Genomic DNA, 20775 nt, shown 5'->3' on the forward strand with positions numbered 1-20775 from the left:
AATTTGCATTCATGGAGCTAAAAAGCACATTTTCTTAGAACATAACCATATCCTTAATCTTCTATGCCCATATGCTGAAAATTTGCTGAACAGAATTTTTATTTTTCTCACGGGAAGGAGGAATTTGGGCCAGCCAGGAGGTATTAGGGATGAAATGAGCACCAAGATCTTTACAATTACTTAGAGTATTGTAATTTACACTTTACAATTACAGTACAACTCTGCTGGAGTTCAAGATTTATGCTCAGTCTCTTTATTAACCTTGTAATCAAGTTGAGATGTTTCCACTGTGGAAAATCACTATCTCAAAATCAACCTTGGATTTGAACAGATTCATCAAAGTTTAGTCCATAACTTCAGTTGTTCTGCTATCTTGCCAACGTATAGCAAGCCATTACTCTGCACATAAAATATATTTTATTCCATCATGATGCTTCAGTAATCATAAACAATGCTTCAAAAAGTGACTGTCCATGGAAAATATTACTAAACCATAGAGGCATGGATAGCTCAAGGCTAAGGAAACTTCTGCCTCTCATCCATTAGATATCAGCCTGCACAAGGTTCCTTCATGACAGGTACCTAACCCCAACCGTAGCAGATTTTTGTACGACATGGCTTGGAGGTAGACCCTACCTCTGCTGCAGAGCAGAAACTTCTCACAGGGCAGCCCTCTTGCCACCAAATGACTTCTTTGGACAGCCCCTAGCCACACCAATGCCAACAGTGCCTCCAGCTTATCTCCTTCTGTTCGTCCTAACCCTACCCCTAAGACCTTGGGCAGGCCAGCCTGGGAAATAGAAGCCCGTCTCTGGCACGCACAACAAACTCCTCAAGTACCACTGTGATCATGCAACTGTGCAAGCCACAAACCAAATACATCCCAATCCCCTTCCCACACATATATTTTTGTTGGGCCTACATGCACTATCACATCACAGGATAATGAAAATTGATTCTACCAGGTATTCCTAACCACAAGCTACCAATTTGCTGAAGAAATTGGCAGAGACTTACCAAGCTAGGGAATCAGTCTTGGAAGATAAGTGCAGATAGCCATATTTCAGATCTAAATTTGGTTGATGTCTTCATTCATAGTTTGGAAACTACCTCCATAAATGTAGTTTCACTCAGGTCTATTAAATTCAACACTAGTCATTTTTAATCCTGAAGAATGAAGCATGCAGAAAGCCATACTGACCTTTTCTGTATTTTAGTGGGAGATAATCATCAACTAATCTAAATTATTTCCAAAAATAAAAAATGTGACTGTTCTACCTTTCCTGGGATAGACAGCTTTTCGAAGAACAATGAAAAAAAATGACTTTGACCATAAATTATCTATCAGTTTTAAAAAAATTGCAAAGAACATCTTTTCAGAAACATTCTTTCTGTAAGATCTTGACACTTTTAATTGGCTGGTAACGTTGCAAGGAGCACTTACAGCATTAAGTGTTCTTTCTTTAATAAAAGAATAGCGTTTCAAAAAAACTTATATCATGTCTTTTGTTCATTCTTAGTCATTCTTGCAAACACAAACAAAAATATCTTATATCAAATGAAAATTCAACATTGATCATTACCTCTAATTCAATACAGAGTATGTTTCACATGAAAAGATTCTATTCTATGTCACATGCAAATAGGCAAGCCAATCTATCTGCTGGAAAATTGCAGTTTATTTCCTGTCTCACAAGATTTCAAGTTATCCAATTAACTCTCTTACACCTCAGAATTCTTTATAATATATATTTTGGTTTTTTAATAATCTAGCGTTTTCTGTAAGGAAGAGCCAGATTCTCTCAAAGACCTAGACTGAAGATAAGAAAGAATTGCAGGAATGAAAGAGTGAGAGGATGATTCAACAGAGCAAGGTGATCAAGTTGTGTATCGACTCCACCATTAAAAGTCTACATTGGTCCATAATTTTAAAGGGGGGCAAGTAGAAAAAACAACAGTTTGAAATCCCTGTCACTAACAACTTAGGTCCATTTGATCTGAATCAGCACATTTTATGTACTTCTCTGCATTTTTAGATTGAATTCTAAACAAAATAATGCCTCAGAATTTAAAATGTGCAAGAGATCTCAAAGATTATAAGCTTTCACACGCATGTCAGAAATGAGCAAAACAAAAATGTACCAGGTTGCCTATGGAAGGAAAACCTAAATCTAAATAAAACTATCATCATTATAGAGGCAACCTATTTGTGATAAATGTGTTGTTTATATTGTCTTAAGAAGACAAATTATCATATATTTAACAATTCTATGACCGTTTTCAAATGATAACCACCACAGAATGAAATAATCTACTATCTTATTTTATGAAAATGGAGGGCTTTTTTATGCCTCAGCAGGCAAGATACAAAAATACACTAATTGGAGACAGACGTAACAAAATTTATTTTTTTGAAAAAGAAGCGAATCTTGACCAAATGAGATGGTAGCAAAATCAAAAGCAAAGGTTACATCAAAAGGCCAGAGAGGATCAAGGATTAATTCTTCAGCACATGCTGACCTGTAAGTGATCCCATTGATCCCACAAAGCCGAATTACTGAGTATCTAACATGAGTCACAGCCGCAAAACGTCAGGTACATTTTCTTGCAGCAGTCTCACTGAGCTCAAAACTAAATTTCTACAGAAAACTTTCTAAAACAGTCAAAAAGAAAGATGAGTTCTTATGATAGAATGTCTAAAATATAAGGTCATTGGAGTTCCAATTTTTCAGAAACACCTCATTTAATTTGAATCACATAAAGGGAGCTGACCATGACTGACAGTTACTCTGCATTGCTATTTGGAAGATGGCAACAGGTTTCATCAGGTTTCAGGAGCTGTGCCAGCGGCAGGAGACAGCATAATCAACCCTTTGCAAAATCTGCCTCATCATTCAGCTGCGTGTCTGCTAGCCAGAACCCCACTGCTTGAAGGATGGTAACAGTCAGGAGAGACTTTCAGGAGGGGAAATTAAAATTCAGAAAAGAAAACGAGATAGTGATTTTTCTGGGCTCATCAAGATTATAAAGGACCTCTCAATCCTCCAGGAAATGCAAAATTTTAAATAAACTTGGGATTTGTTTTATTTGGATGCTTTAAATGATTCCTTTGAGCCTGTAAGGCTTATGGTCCCTAAATAGACTTCTGCAGCTGCTGCACCTAATTTCATTTTGGCATGGAAATAGGCTAAGGCCTGTTTGTGCAATGCAGTCTCTCTCTTCTCTCTCAAGCAGGAGCTAGCATCATGATTCAATAAAATTTAAAAGTGCCTTTCATCACCTAGATTTGTACAGGCTGATTACACCTTCAAACAGAATAAAATTAGGCAAGGAAATAGGCAGTAGAAAAAAACAGTATTGTTTATAAGTGACAGTTGATTGGCAGGTAGAAATATAATTATGGATGATAAAAAAGGCAACACAGAAATGCAAACTATTGATTTCAAGCTAATTCTGAGTTCCATTCCTGATGTTGATCAACAAGGCATGTTCAGTTATGGTAATCCAAGGGGAGTTTGTAGTATTCACATATCACTTAGGACAGTGAAGGTTAAAGGAACTTATTTTTCTCCATGCTTGTTCTACTGGTAATTCAAATATATTTGAAGAGAACTTCTGTCTGAAATAGATATAGGATTTCAGGCTCTAATGCAAACTGGTAAACATATTGTCCTCATAAAAATCAAAGCAAAATAATCACCAGCAATTCAAAATCCATAGTATTATCTTGGATATAAAGATGAAAATATGAACTCTGTCAAGCTGTTTTAGCCTAGTGCAGTGTAAAAAGCAATTTAATATGGATCACAGAGAAGTCAGAAATCAAAACATTGCTGATCCTGAGATCAGCAACCACTGTCAAAGCAGACAAAGCTGCTGTTTCATAATTCTCTGCCTCTTCTGCATTGAGACTGCCACCCAGAACATCCCTCCCAAGCTATCTATGACTTGCTTCCAGTTGGTAAGAGAGGAAGGGTGGCATGAACCCATCTCATTTTCAATCCATGATACCCAAGTTGGGAGAACACAAAAAGGGAGAACACATTCAGTTCAATGACAGACAGATAAGTTAATCAGGTGAGGGAAGGTTCAGAGTTAATGCACTTTAAATAAAAATTTATATATATATATATATATATAGAAATTTTATATATGGTATGCTCCCACACCTCAAGAATGAAAGATATTGAACAGCAAAGCACCCTGAATTCTTCCACTGATTCTCACAAATTCTTTTCTGCTAGAAAATAATTGTAGAAATTAGGCTTATATTAGTTAAATTAGGCTAACATTAGTTAAAGCATGTAAAACATGCTTCTGCATGATTCCAGTTCTGGACTCCCCAGTACAAAAGAGCACTGGTCCTATGAGAAACGTCTGCGAGAGCTGGGCCCCTTAAGCCTGGGGAAGAGAAGACTGAGGGGGGATCTTATCAATGTGTACAAGTACCTGAAGGGAGGGTGTCAAGGGGATGGGGCTAAACTATCTTCAGTTGTCCCGTGTGACAGGACAAGAGGCAATGGGTACAAACGGAAACACAGGAAATTACTTCTAAATATGAGGAAAAGGTTATTCACTGTGTGAGAGTGACAGAACACTGGACCAGGTTGCCCAGAGAGGTTGTGCAGTCTCCTTCTCTGGAGATATTCAAAGCCCACCTGGATGCAACCCTGTCTAACATGCTCTCGGTGACCCTGCTTGAGCAGGGAGGTTGGACTAGATGATCCCCAGAGGTCCCTTCTGACTACCCATTCTGCAATTCTGTGATTCTGTGAATCTTGCTCTAAATCCATAATTTTTAAATTTTAAGCTCGCAAGAAGACTCATAAATGAAGAATATACTTTCAAAATTAGCCTGCAAGCACAATTCACATCTCTCTCCCCCACCTCCTTTTCTGCTGGTGCCAGGCGAGAATAAAAGTTTTCAACTTATTCAATTTCTGTAGTCTGGTGTTTAGAACTGTCAGCTGCAAGTCCTTGGTCTGGGCTTACAAAACTGAGGTTTCTGCAACTGATCTCAAGCAAGTACTTGACTGCTCCAGAAGTTTTTAGTTTCTAAAAACACAGAAGGCACAAAAGATACATTGCTGAATATGACCAGAGCTAAATATCCCCTCCACAAAGCAGTAGATTGAACTCTGAAGAGCTAACTTATCAACTTTAAAACTATTCTTCTGCATGATTGACTGCTCTGATTAAATAACAGTCCATCAGATAAGCAGAAGAATTAGACCTTCAGGATTACAGGCAACAGGGAAAATCATTTTTGTCTACAGGACTTTTTCACATCCAACATCTTCCTCTTCCTTCCTTCTTCTTTCCATCTCCCTCACAAGATTCATGATGCTGAAAGACAGTTTCTCACTATGGAGTAACAAGAGGAATAGGTTTACAAAAAGAGAAGAGAATTTAGTCTAGGAATTCAGTTAGAAACAAAATCTGAGCATATTATTTGGAGACAAAATAAGCTTTCTGTTCTGGCAAAGGAAATTTCAGAATGCCAAAAAACAGGGCCTATTTAGTGTTGGAGGTAGAGACATAGCCTGGAAGAGGCCAGAAAGATAAAACAACACATGAAGCAAGATTATATGACACAGAAATCCAAGAAAAGACTTTTTCATCCATGAAGTTTGTATGTACTACAGTAACTTCAGAGAACTGTTTTCCTTGAAAATAATGGAAAAAAAACCCTCCAACTTATATCACTTCAAATAATAGCATAAGAATCTCTGTTGACCCCTAAATACAGTGAGGATTTTTTTCCTACATTTTCGAAATTCAGGGCAAAAACTCCTTGGGTATATATAAAACTGTGTGCAATGCATTTCTCTTTCCTGGAGGAACTATGTTAAAATGTCTCTGATAATGCTAAGAGTCTCCAAGCATGTGGACAAAAAAAGGTGATCAAGAGTAGTCAGTATGGATTCACTAGGGAAAACATGTTTAACCAATCTGATAGCTTTCTACGACGGAGTGACCGGCTGGGTAGATGAGGGAGAGCAGTAGACGTTGTCTACCTTGACCTCAGCAAGGATTTTGACACTGTCTCCCTTAACATCCTCCTAGAGAAGCTCAGGAAGCACAGGCTAGATGAGTGGACAGTGAGGTGGACTGAGAACTGGATGAAAGGCAGAGCTCAGAGGGTCGTCATCAGTGGCATGGAGTCTACTTGGAGGCCTGTGGCTTGTGGAGTCCCCCAGGGCTCAGTACTGGGTCCCATCCTGTTCAACTTCTTCATCAATGACCTGGATGAGGGTATGGAGTGTCTCCTCTGCAAGTTTGCTGATGATACCAAGCTAGGAGGAGTGGCTGACACACCTGAGGGCTGTGCTGCCATTCAGAGAGACCTGGACAGGCTGGAGAGCTGGGCGGAGAGGAACCTCCTGAGGTTCAACAAGGGCAAGTGCCTGCACCTAGGGAGAAATAACCACAAACACTGCTACAGGCTGGGGGTGACCTTGTGGAAAGCAGCTGTGCGCAAAAGGACCTAGGGGTCCTGATGGATAATAAGATGACCATGAGCCAGCAATGTGCCCTTGTGGCCAAGTAGGCCAATGGTATCCCAGGGTGCACTAGAAGAGTGTTGTCAGCAGGTTGAGGGAGGTGATCCTGCCCCCCTATTCAGCCCCAGTGAGGCCTCATCTGGAGTGTCCAGTAACAGTATACATCTGGGCTCCCCAACACAAGAGAGACATGGAACCACTGGCGAGATTCCAGCATAGGGCTACGAAGATGATTAGAGGACCGGAGCATCTCTTTTGAGGAAAGGCTGCGAGAGCTGGGGCCTGATTAGCCTAGAGAAGAGAAGACTGAGGGGGGATCTTATCAATGTCTACAAATAGCTTAAGGGAAGGCATCAATGGAATGGGGCAGGACTCTTCAGTGGTGCCATGCAATAGGACAAGAGGCAACAGGCACAAACGGAAACACAGGAAATTACTTCTAAACATGAGGAAAAAATTCTTCACTGTGTGAGAGTGACAGAGCACTGGAACAGGTTGCCAGAGAAGTTGTGGAGTCTCCTTCTCTGCAGATATTCAAAACCTGTCTGGGTGTGATCCTGTCTAACATGCTCTCAGTGATCTTGCTTGAGCAGGGGGGTTGGACTAGATGATCTCCAGAGCTCCTTTCCAACCTCAACCATTCTGCATGATTCTGTGAGTTGATGTTTCTTTGAACAGATTGTAGCCACAAAGGCAGTATTAATGGACATGTGAAATAGTGGCATCTTTAATGAAAGGTCAAATAGACTCCATTCTAAGACTTCATGACTAGAATCATGTTTTTATGGAAAAATGCTTTGTACATGTACTTTATATAAATAGACAGTTCCTGAATCCTTTAACATCCAGATAGGAACCCATGCATGACCCTTCCATTTCCCAGCACTCACAAAGCACTCTTGAAATCCAATGTGTATTGGCTTTCTAACATTATATGGTTTTAAAATATACTTATTTAGACATTTTATAGTTTATACCTTTGAATTCATCCTATAAACGAGCAAAAAACCTCATGAATAATTTATTCCATTATAAGAACAGTTCGTGTTTTTATGATACATGTTGCCTCTTCTTCAGTCACCAGATAATTCTGTATAATTTGTGACCTCTGCATTGTGGGGCGATAGTTTATGAAGAATATTATAGTTGTTCCAAATCTTTTCTTAAAAAATAAGGATTTCTGGCACAATTATATTGGTAAATTCAGAATTTGCTCTATGAAATCATTAGGAAACACAAAGAAAGTCCTGTACAGCTTTCTAAAGAAAGGTGGAATCAAACCCAAAGTCTTTTCTCATCATATAAGAAATACAAATTTTTCTTACTTCAACACAGTAAAGTTTTCAGAGGGGTACTCATGAATAAGGAATTCCTTCATAAAAGCACAGGTCTTTGAGGAAATCGTAATTAATATTCTGGACAGCAGTTCACTCTGAGCAATGAGTATTTATGATCCTTTTGATACTTAGGAATTTCTTCTTTATTTGGAATTACATAAGGTTGATTTTTTTTCCCCAAAAAATCTTGCTCACTCCTTTTCAAAGCAACTTTTATAAGCAGAAGTCAGAGTCTGGGAAACTGAGGCTGCTGTTTCCTACGTGAGCAGCAGAGGAAAAAAAATATTACCTATAATTGTTTTTGTTGTCCAGGAGTTTAACAGAGTTCCAACTTCGGAAGAGGGATTCTCTATATCATAAAAACATTTTATGAAACTGTTCTAAACCTAAATAAAGAGCCAGAGAAAAGCTGTATAGTTCATGGCTTTCTGAAAATGACAACTTCATGCTGACCCAGGCTATACAGTATTTCCATCTATATCTAAAAAAGTGATTAGTGTTAAATAATCTGCTCTTTTTGCATTACTGCCTAAAATAGAATACCATATACAGCATGTTATATACACTTGTATCAATGATGGAGAGCAATACAAGCAGTCTGCTGCTATCTCCATAGAAATGGCAAGCACTGTTAGTATATAACATATTTGTCTTGACTATATACAGACCTCTTCCTGTTTTTCATGCCTTATAATCTGCACTGAATCTACAGCACATTGTTCTTCCAAAGCTCTTTTAAGGAAAGGACATTACCTAAACTTAAGAGAGGGTAAGGTTCATTTTAACATAATGTACTGTTAACCAAGCCTGCTAAAATACAAATTTACAAAGGTCAGAAACTAAGGAGCCGATTTTTAACACACTACTACTTGTAATTTGCAGTTTGTATCTCTTACAGAAATAGCAGTGTTTTAGTATCAGATTCTTAGTTATGTTTTGTTTGTTTGTTTGTTTGTTTTTTTTCCCCCCAGCGGTAGTCTTTGCCTGTTTGGTATGATGTACACAAAATTGTATTCTGCCCAACTGGCACATAAATGTATTGCTATCTTTGATGAAAATCATTAAATACTAGAGAGCTCGCTAACTATGCTATTGTCACTCAGGGGTGGGTGAGTGGGTGTCTATGTGTCTGTGTGTTTCTTAAAACCACTTAGTGCTTAAAACAATAAACCTCAGTTGATTATAGCTCAGTTCATTTTCTGCTATTATATCAATCACATCAAGATTGTTCTACACACAGAACTTCCAGTTATTGCATACTACCTTTGCAAAAATGCATACCTCTTCTGTTTTGCTTTTTCCTTGAAATAAGCTCTATTAAGATTCCCCCTTACATATAGCAAATACAATTTTCAACACTTTTTGTCTATATCACAAACTTAATAGTGTGCTATTCACCTAGCCTTTTCTACTTCAGCAGTTAAGATTTCTGCCTTCTACTGACTTGAATGAGAAACAGCCCATTACAACCATACAAAATGAAATCATGCTGTTCATTCTTCTGAACCAATGGCAACAGAATTCTAGAATTTCACCACAAACCTCTTGAGCGTATTAGACATTTACTCACACGCACAGAAATACAACATGTGATTTTCTATAAGTAAAAAACAATCTACGAACTGGATTGCAATGATTGAATGACTGACTGGAACAAAGAGAGGGAAATAAACTGTCATACCGGTGAACTCCACTGTTGCACATCATTATGTGACATGCTCCAAGCCTGTTACAGAGTTCTGAGGACACCGACAGCAACCCAACTCCAGAAGCACTGCAAGCAGTGTATGCACAAGCAGCGGTGCGTTTGGATCGGATAAAGGACCCTATGAGTCGGTAAAGTTCATCCAAGCAGTTGAGAGGTCTCATAAACTGCAAGAGACAAAAGAGAGAGAGATTTAAATATTTGCTACCAAGAGCACATGAAATACTCTTTCAGGGTAGCAACAAGTAAACACTGGGAGTGTCATGATCTGTGGTCATTACAGATGCAGATTAGAACAGTGAGATTGGCTGAGAAAGCCCAAGCCAGATTTCGTAATGTAAATACAAAGCAGAGAGTCTTCTATGACGTGACCTAGGAAAACTTTGCCTAACTTTTAAATTATTACTATCATTGGCTGTTTCATTCTCATAGAGGTGTTTTTCACTTCAATAAATTGAATAGGCCCATCAGTAAGCTTCCATTAACGATATTTTCAAAGAGGGGATGCCAAAAAGAGACAACCCACAACTGTATGCATATGCAGGAGGGATACCAACACAAGCTGATTTTCTGAGCTATTTAACTAATAATTAGGACAACAGTGTCCTCTCTTTATGCAAACGGTCAGTTTCTAATCCTGACTAGCAACATGCAAAAAGAAAAACAAGCAGGAGTGACAAAAACATACTACAAAACAAGAATGGTTAACTCTATAGCAGAACTTGAAACAACCTCAGCACAACCGTACAGAGAATGAAATGACCCACCTAGTTTCATTAAGAAGGCAGCTTCATGTGGAAGGCTGCTCTCAGAAGAGCAACCTTCAAGATCAATTTAGCAGTGAAAAAAAGCATCTCATAGTGGTTTGTGCAAAAGAAAGGCTCACAACACAGTTTTGCAGAGCTTGTAATTCCAAATTCCTTTTCTCTTTATTCCAGAGACACTTAAAGATTGCAACAAAACACCCTGGTACTCAAAGAACGAATTGTCTGAAAGACAGAAAAGCTTTCCCTAAGGACAGTTTTAACTAATTAGAGAAATAGCAGCCTTACTTGCTCTTACGTTTACCTTCATCAGAAAGTATGCAGGTCAAGTAAATCAATTATAACAATCATTTAAACCTGGACACAAATAGATTTAAGTTGGTTTCGCTCCTATTGATCTAGCTTGCATACATTTAAATTGATTTAAACTGGTGCCATTTACTCCTGCAGAGCTATGGAGAAAAGAGCAAAAGTCAAAGCCACAAACTGAGATCATGCACTCACTTTTGGTTTATTCCAATTACAAAGAAAATGCATTAGATTAAACCAGCATTTGTTACTAGCATCCCCTGGTGTGTACCTTGACCTCAGCAAGGCTTTTGACACTGTCTCCCTTAACATCCTCCTAGAGAAGCTCAGGAAGCACAGGCTAGATGAGTGGACAGTGAGGTGGACTGAGAACTGGATGAAAGGCAGAGCTCAGAGGGTCGTCATCAGTGGCATGGAGTCTACTTGGAGGCCTGTGGCTTGTGGAGTACCCCAGGGCTCAGTACTGGGTCCCATCCTGTTCCACTTCTTCAGCAATGACCTGGATGAGGGTATGGAGTGCCTCCTCAGCAAGTCTGCTGATGATACCAAGGTGGGAGGAGTGGCTGACACACCTGAGGGCTGTGCTGCCATTCAGAGAGACCTGGACAGGCTGGAGAGTTGGGCGGAGAGGAACCTCCTGAGGTTCAACAAGGGCAAGTGCAGGGTCCTGCACCTAGGGAGAAACAACCCTAGGCACCAGTACAAGCTGGGGGCTGACCTGCTGGAGAGCAGCTCTGCAGAGAAGGACCTGGGAGTGCTGGTGCAGGACAAGCTGACCATGAGCCAGCAATGTGCCCTTGTGGCCAAGGCCAATGGTATCCTGGGGTGCATTGGGAAGAGTGTTGCCAGCAGGTTGAGGGAGGTGATCCTGCCCTCTACTCAGCCCTGGGGAGGCCTCATCTCGAGTACTGTGTCTGGTTCTGGGCTCCCCAGGACAAGAGAGACATGGAGCTACTGGAGAGAGTCCAGTGTAGGGCTACAAAGATGATTAGAGGGCTGGAGCACCTGCCCTATGAGGAACGGCTGCGAGAGCTGGGCCCCTTCAGCCTGGGGAAGAGAAGACTGAGGGGGGATCTTATCAGTGTGTACAAGTACCTGAAGGGAGGGTGTCAGGGGGACAGACACAAACTCTTTTCAGTTGTCCCCTGACATTTTCACTGAAATAGAGAATAGATTTTGGGAAAAATTCTTTTGCTGCACATGTGAATGCTTAGAAAATAAGTTACTGACTCACTACAGAAGGACCTTGCAGTCTAGCACAGATCCAAGAAACAGGAACTCTCAGTCTGTTAATGCTCATTTTGGATTATATCTATTAAAATTTTAGTCTGCCATAGGACTCAGCTGTTGCTTGCTTTATTTGTCAAGCCACAGCAGTTCAATCACTTTTGCTCATAAGTCAGTACAGACAAGGCCCTAGGAACATCTTTTTTTCTTATGGGGCTGCAATGCGGACATCCAACAAGAGGATGTAGCATTAAATGAAGATTCATAGTCTTTGTGATCTCTCAGTCATAGAGGACAGAGGAAGCCTAAATGAGGAGGTTCAGAAGGCAATCCTCCAAACAGGATGCTAGAATATTTCTTTCTGAACAGTGTTTCCAGTTTTCAGAACAAAAACATTCTGCCTGCACCTGCTCCCACCTTCATGTTCCTGGTGCAATTGCACTGCTCTGACAACACAGTGATGCCCTCTCGCCTCACATGTTGATACAGAACCACGTGGCACCACATACCCTTAAAACAGAGGGGGGACAAAACGCCATAAAAGAGCTTCCCCTTTCCCTCTCCCCCACAGCTTTGAATAATCCCAATTTTCAGTGGAATAAGTAAAGTCAGAGGACAGGATTACAAAAACATAGTGTGAAAAAATGCAAAGCTTAATTAGTCACTTGACATTTTTATTTACCTTATCTATATAAGCTGCTTTAGATGTTGAATTTGGAGGCAGGTTTGACTTGTCCAAGTAGAATGCCCTGATAGAAAAAAAAGGCAAAAATGTTAATTTTTTTAAACTCTTGTGAAAAATGTATATAGGTGATTATTCTTAGACATCATCCTAAGATTGAACTCTTTTTTTAATTTCACGATGAAACTATCGAAGAATAACACAAGGATGAATAGACACTAACACTCTTCTAAGAAATGTGGAACATTTTTTCTCATTTTGAAGGCAAATTGTCCCTCTGCCATTTCACAGTAGAGTGCAATATTTTACTCTCTAGTTAGTAGAAAAAAATAGATCTGAAAGTAACTCACTAAAACTATCCATGAAAGGGTTGTGGCAGCTGTCTTGATTTTAACAGTGACTTTGGGAAACTTGGCAGGTAAATAATGGCTGAACCTCATGCGCTACAAGCCTTTTATATTAGCAAAGCTGTAATAATTTCAGAACAGCATCCCAAATATGGAAGATAGTACTGCAACAGAGGAAAAAGCTCACAGTATAAAAAGAAACAAAAAAGCAGAAACCTTACAGGTGGCAGATATACCCCATAAAGAGAAAATCGTACTGGTAATGTGTGCACTCATGTATGCACGTGTAAATAAAAGCAAACTGCCTTTCTATACAATTACCACTCACTTTTTTGAAAATGACTTAGTGCATCAAAGGAGAAGCTGAAGAAAAATGTGGTTTATCTACAGAATGCAAATGTGAGAGAGAAAGCTTACTCATTTTAACAGGCTTACCTATCGATTGTATATTAAAACTCATCAGCCCATACTCACACACCTCCTTCTGTAACATTTCACTTAGCAATGAATACTGCCATAAGGATTTTCTATGGAACAGAAAAATCCGGCATGCACCATGTTAAAAGACAAAAGGTTGGCTAGTTTCTATGTGGCACAAAGGGAGCTGAGATTTGGTGCAGAGGACTTTCATGTTACCCTTCTCTCCTAAACTGAGAAAAGTTCTCCTGTCTAACACCAGAAAGAGCTTCTCTGATCACCAGCATTAAGATGCTAGCAAAAGGTCTATGGGAAGCATGGAGCTCTTCTCTTGTCTCCTTCAATGCATAAATTCTAGAGGATCTTTCTTTTTGTTTTACCTTATAAGCAAAATAATTGCTTACCACAGATATGTTATTATTAAATATTTGACAGGCTGAAAAAAACCTTACATATCTGTGTGATAACATCACAAGATTCATTCTAGTGGTTGAAAAGCTCCTAAAACCTATTGGTGCAGCTGAAAATAATAAAACTTGTAAGTCTGCCTGGATGAAGCATCCAGTGAGAATGAGGCATCAGCTACCACTATGGCAATCCTGACCAAGGTAAGAAAACAAGTTACAGAGCTTGCCGGAAGAAACTGGGTTCTCCAGTGGAAACTTCAATGTATCACCTCAATCCAGCCCTAATGCCTGTGCACAAGCAGTAGGATCTGACTAAAGGTCAGAGCTCTCAGACTGGATCCAGCCTGGAGCAGGATCCCAGCTGTTCTATGGAGTGTGGTAACCAAATTTCAGCTGCACTGAAATATGAAAATAAACACTGAAAAGAATGCGCCCTTGCACCCTAACTCAGTAATGACAGGATAATCTGAAATCTCAGTCATGAAAACACTGATTCATGTAACAAACATATAATAAAGCCCATCTTTTTCTCATCCCTTTATCCACATGAATAAAGTTACTCACATGGTTACATACTTGTGGGGCAGGGGCATAGATGGCAAATTTGAAAAGCCTTTTATTCTTTAATATCCTAGAATAACTGTACTAGTAAAAAATCCAGCAGCCTTCAATTCTAGAAGATTTTGTTGCCTGTATTTTTGCAGTTTTGAAAGCCATCTTCCCCCAAATTTAAGGTTTGAATTAATTCCATTAAAAAGCACAGCAGAGATAATCTAGTTCCATTATTCTATTAGGCCTGTTTTACCATCCTGAATGCACTCTGTGTCAAAGGAGGCTGGAAACTATTGGAAGGATTCGCAGAGAAAATTACTTGTAAATCACTATGAATGGCCACAGCACATAAAAGCTACCTCAGTAGCAACACACCAACCTTCTTCCTTGTTAGCAAAGCTAAAAACTAAAGCATAATCCTTCCATCCACTGAACATTATCAGACTAAAAGCCTATGCTGTGTTCTCCTGCCATGCCACAGAGAAATCTGCTTCATTCAGAGTCTGTTAGCACTCTTTGGACTATTATTTCAGCAAATTCAGCTCCATTAACTGAAAACAGAAACTAAATATAGAATAGTACACAACTAATGGAATACATGGAAAATAATCCACTCAGGGTACAAAATGAAGCAATATGGACACTAGAAGGGAATATACAATTATAGAAATTACTACATTAAGTCAGTCAATTATTCATTAACCTAAAGAGCAAACAAAAAATCAACTATACATAACATCAATTTTAAATATCAAAATATCCTGTTACAAATAAAACTATTCCCCCACACACGATCAGATAACACTCCCAGATGTTTCTCAAGTGCTTTATTTTTATTGCTTTTCATAAAAACTGTCTTCAGTATTTCACAGAACATGACAAACTATGGACAGCATATAAATTTCCAAAGCACTTCACTTAATTACTAAATGCCTGTTAAGGTCCTTAATCAAATTTTATAGGAAAAGTTAATGGCAATCTTGGCATGGTGCCCAATTTGGACAACATTTTCTAATCCATTTGAAATGAAAAAGAATGAAATCATAGTTCTTTGTCTGAAAATGTGATGCTGTTTTTGCTGCTAAAAGCTGTTCAATTTCTCTCAGTTATGGCAGAAGAACTTTTCTTCTAAAAAAGAAAAAAAGAAGTAGAAAAAACAATCAAAACTAAAGGAGATGGTTACGTTTCACTTTTGTAAGGTGTTCCATATGTAATAGCATCAAATAATGGAACAAATATGTGAGGGAAAACTTACAGGGCAATGAGGTAACAAATACCTCAGGGTTCAAAAAGAAAAATCTATCACAAAATGAATGCTTTTTGAAGAAGTTTTCCCACAACTTTTATACCAAGGAGATACAGAAGTGGTGATATTTTGATCTTAGTGGCATTTTACAGGGTACCCTACAAAATTGATCTGGACATGTAGGAGCCTGCAAAATTGAAATGGTAGGAATTATCGAGGCTCCAAACCTGCAGAGACATATTTGTAACTTTATACACGAATGTAATCCGAACAAAGCCAAGTTTCTAGGCTTATACCCTGTTGTTCCAGGAAGCCCACAGTAAAAGCTTCCAAATTCAATTATTTCTCTAGTACAAAGTAGCTATCGCAGAAAATTACTTGCTGTCAGAGCAAACAAATGCAAAAGCCTGTCTTATGTGTTCTTTCTGGTAAACAGTAAGTAAGTATGATAAATTGCCATATATAATTACCTTCTAAGACCATCTTAAGGGATTTTAAATGAATTACTTGAAATTGTATGTTTAAAATCTACAACAGTTGACACTTTCTAACAGTGGATACTTTAAATTGATATTTACTGCAAAATAGCACTACTCCTATTTATTTTACTAGTGCTTCTATAATCATTTGCAGTATTTCTATTTATTCATGCCACAAGTCGAGAAGAAGAAGAATTTAAATGTTACTTCCCTATTTATATGCACAAGACAGGAACAATCTTCATGTTGACACAATACATTAGGATAATTCTGTCAGTAATATCCTAGTCTCAGGAGATTATGTACTCCACAGAAGTTTACACGTATGAACAATCAGATGACATAGCACACAAGGACTTCCCACCATTCATGTTATATGTGCTAGAGAAAAAACATATTTCGGCAAAAACGGCAATATAAGGAGGCTGCGGTCTCATCATAAAATAAGATTATGAAAGTCAAGGGGATTCTAGCCCTAACATCTTTATGTCAGTGATACAATCCTATGTGCAATTATTAGTGGCTACAGAAAGGTTTAACTCTAACAACAAAAAATCTTCATAACAGTTTCACAATTTTAACCTCTCAAAGAGCATACACAGCAGTATTCTGACCTTTCTTAACTATTCTTACTTGTGCAATCTGTTGTGCTAAACAGGAGATCCTAACACCATATTGCTCTGAATCTACCACGGGTAATTTGTATTTCATGTGTAAGCAATGCAGTAAGCCCTTTCTGGCTTACTTCAGGCACATAAGGTGGCAAACCAGCTTTTGGCAGTCTATATTTCAAGTATAGCAAGCAGAATTGTGGAAGACAGTACAATCTATGAGGAGAAGGATGTGACTGTAAGGTGAGACCATATGGAAAAAGTCACAAGCAAAACACACACATACAGAAAAGAGGAAAATAATTAGATTAAATTGTGTCTAGAAAAACCCACAAGGGCATGGAAAGGTAAGAAAATTTCAAGAAATTAAATGCCAGGACTTTCTTGGTAACTACCTCCCTTAGTGGAATGCACTGGGACACAAATGCCTAGCTGGGACACAGACTTGCGACTGAAAAACTGAATTCCTAAGGAATTTGATTCTATCAGAGGGGCTTATTCTTCGTGCTGCTTCTCATTCTCTTGGAAGCCTGCAGTACCTGGCTAAACTGCTGGTTTTCCATCCGTTCAAACTCTACAGTCTCTGAAGACGGCACATGAATAAATTAGTGTAAGGGTGACTGCAAGCATCCAAGGTACAAACTAAGGATGATACCTACAAAGTAACTCAGTTCTTTAATCCTCAGCCTACACATCACAGCCTTACTGACAAATTTATGCAGAATCTCACCTTTCTGATATATATACTTTTACACTATATCCTACATACTATTTACACAAGTAGGAGGTCACAGAAATGTGAGAACAGAACAGAAAGTCACAGATGATTTAAAAAATGGGAAAATAATACCATTAGCTCTGTACAACAATACGCACTTTTCATGTGCTACATCTTAATCTCTATTTTTCCAGGAGTCTAGAAAGAAGCTTTCCCAGTAAGCTAAGTCTCCAGCATCTCTATCTACTTCCAAGATGACATGAAATCATTCTACTTTATTAAATGAAAGGGAAGTACTTGGGTCCTAAGGCCACGTACACCAGTCTTTCTGCTTCTCCCATCATTATCAGAGCAGCAATACCCACACTGAACCCATTAGTAATAATTAAATAATTCCACATTTGCCTTCCAGAGAGCAGATTTTCCCTTTGAGACTCCTGTTATTCCAGGTACATTCCAGAATATATTATTAAAAAGACAACATGCCAAGTAGTCATTGGGTGGTCAGCATTTCTAGTTGCTATAGGCTCGCACTGGGTTCATCGACCAAATGATGATGATCAGTAACCAAATATGAAGGCCTTCAGCTCTAATTGCTTTGGATAGACATTCTCTGCATTTGGAAAGGAAAAAGAATGCAAAATAAATTAGATGTTCACTTCAGTAAGCAACGACTTAGAAAATAGGTCATTTTGAATTTTTTGGTATATTCTGTCAAGCTGTAAAATTTTCAGTTTTAGAATATTGTCTATAAAAAACACTGATCATATTTTGTCAAAAATCTGAAGAACAATTAATTTATACTCACAGAAGGAGTACACCACTGGAAGAAAAAAGTCTAAAGGTAAATTAAAGCCATCTGAAGTTACCTTTTATACCAGCTTGACAAATTTTATTTATTTTGTCCAGGATCTCTATTTTCTTTCTGGTCTTGCTTCACTTTGGTGCAACGAATCTCAATTTCCTCTCTACCTAAAATGCTTCTCATTATGTTTGTCAGGAGACAAAGTCAGCTATTATTCCCTGTTATGTCCTTCAGAGTGAATACTTAGTTTTGAATCTCTTTGCTTCATCAAGATCTTACATTTAGAGAGAGATCAGTTTTAAGTATCTACTTCATCTGGAACAGCAGCAAAAAAATCTAAAAAACATTAGATTTCCTATTTATATAGTATCACAGAATCACAGAATGGTTGATGTTAGAAGGGATCTCTGGAGATCATCTAGTCCAACCTCCCTGCTCAAGCAGGGTCACCGAGAGCATGTTAGACAGGGTTGCATCCAGGCAGGCCTTGAAGATCTCCAGAGAAGGAGACTCCACAACCTCTCTGGGCAACCTGGTCCAGTGCTCCGTCACTCTCATAGTGAAGAAATTCCCCCTCACGGTCAGGCGGAACTTCCTGTGCTTCCATTTCTGCCCTTTGCCTCTTGTCCTGTCACATGGGACAACTGAAAAGAGTTTGTCCCCGTCCCCGTGACACCCTCCCTTCAGGTACTTGTACACACTGATAAGATCCCCCCTCAGTTTTCTCTTCCCCAGGTTGAACAGGCCCAGCTCTCACAGCCGTTCCTGACAGGGCAGGTGCTCCAGCCCTCTGATCATCTTTGTAGCCCTACGCTGGAGTCTCTCCAGCAGCTCCATGTCTCTCTTGTCCTGGGGAGCCCAGAACTGGACACAGTACTCGAGATGAGGCCTCCCCAGGGCTGAGTAGAGGGGCAGGATAACATAAAGTGTATAGTAAATTTGTGTTTGTAGCATTGCAGTCCAGTGTAACTGTTTCATTTTTTTAACACGATGCAATGTATCAGATATCTGGTCTTAAGACCAGAAACAGTTCTGCACCTACTTTATAAATATTCCACTGCACTGAAAATAAAATAATTTCACAGGCAAATACTTACTCTCTGAAAGCTACAACACTCCACTGATTACTATTTTCTCCATTTGATGGCAATGGCAAAAATGTTAATGAGCAAACTGAAGTGGATAGACATGAGGAAGTGAGGGAGGGAGGGGAGAGAAAGAAATCATGGGACCACAGTGGCACATGAACAAATGGCATAAGCTTCTTAACCACATGAGTAATTCAGTTTGGAAAAGCTTTCCACTACCAACTCTGGGGGAAGAAAATTGCCAGATTTAAGGTGGGGTTTAATCATTTATTACAGGCATTTACATATTATCTGGCCCTTTTGATAATACAGATATGGACTTGAAGACCTGTAAGTTTGTTCCAGAGACAAACGACATCTTTCTTTCATAGTAATTAACCAGTTGTAGGTGGATGTGTCTTTTATATCATCATATATCATTTATACTACCATAACTACTAGAGAATTCTAGTTCAGTCTAAAGCCAAGAGTGCCATCACATCTATTTTCTGCCTTGACTAAATTATACAGGATAGGGAAAACATTAGCTTGCCAAGAAGCCTACAGTTTGAGAAGCTGCTGTGTGTGTAATTCGAGCGTGAATAAATAAAAGCAGGTTATATTCCTCAGATGGATTTTGTTACATGCTTGCATAAACTCCATAAGGAAAAAAAAATTTCTTTTTCCCATGTTTAGAAAAATCAAAAGAAATCAAAGAGTAACAATATTAAAACCTCATGAAGGTATAACACAATATCCGTGACTAAAGGATTAAATTACACTTGCCATTGCTCTGTGAAAGGCTACTTATTCCATAAAATAGACACTGGAATCTTTAGACATAAGAACTGTTTGAAGTTACATTGTAAATGAAACACTTTTAAATGACAAGTATTAGATTCAGTGTAATCAGATGTTCAATGTAATGAGGGTAGTTAGCTAAATCATTTGTCATTAAATTCACTGATTCTAATTGCTTCCTTAGAGCAACAGACTTTCATTTACCTTCTAAAAGGATATTGAAGAAAGCAACAACAGGGACAAAAAAACCCTCTGGCCTTTTTCCTTTACTACTTGCTTTAATTTTTCCTTTGTAACTGCCATACAGCAGGCCACAAAAGTATCAGTCAATAATCCTTGACACAGCTGACTTCAAAGAATAGTTCTAAATCAGAGAAAATACTAGGCTAGAAGGAAGAAACATGTCTTTTCAAACCTTGTCTATTGATGTACAGACAAGTTAATTACTACATAGTGTTAATTAGCACCCACATCAGGGTGGGGATGGGTAGCAATCTTTAGATGCCTTTCACGCAGCATGATCCTACCATCTGAGTGAAAAACTGGGCCATAGTACAGTCAGGGATATCACAAGAAAGTGCTCTGCTGGGGTTAAAAGAAATATTACAGGGAGGTAGAGCTCTCCTAAGCTTACTTTGATCTATTACTTTGCTTACTTCCCCTGAATCTTCCCAGTTCAAATCATCATCACTTGGAAAACAAGTTTTAAAAATGTTTAGATATCTAAACACAATTGTAGGTGCTTAAGAGGCATCAAAAATGTCTAGTCATCTAATGGCCACTGGTTTCACTAATTTC

At 38.7% G+C, this 20775-nt stretch overlaps 1 protein-coding gene across 1 annotated transcript in view; it reads right to left on the reverse strand.

The window, feature by feature from the left end:
- PREX2 (phosphatidylinositol-3,4,5-trisphosphate dependent Rac exchange factor 2) overlaps positions 1-20775 on the reverse strand; it is a 175106-nt gene that overhangs the window by 19040 nt on the left and 135291 nt on the right. Inside the window, exons 36-37 of the mRNA XM_062568190.1 lie at positions 12528-12594; positions 9522-9712 (exon numbers count right to left, since the gene is read on the reverse strand). Of these exons, the coding sequence (XP_062424174.1) occupies positions 9522-9712; positions 12528-12594 (258 nt within the window). The remainder of the gene's footprint in view (positions 1-9521; positions 9713-12527; positions 12595-20775) is intronic.

The sequence above is a fragment of the Rhea pennata genome, chromosome 2 (assembly GCF_028389875.1).
Source record: "Rhea pennata isolate bPtePen1 chromosome 2, bPtePen1.pri, whole genome shotgun sequence".
Lineage (NCBI taxonomy): Eukaryota > Metazoa > Chordata > Aves > Rheiformes > Rheidae > Rhea > Rhea pennata.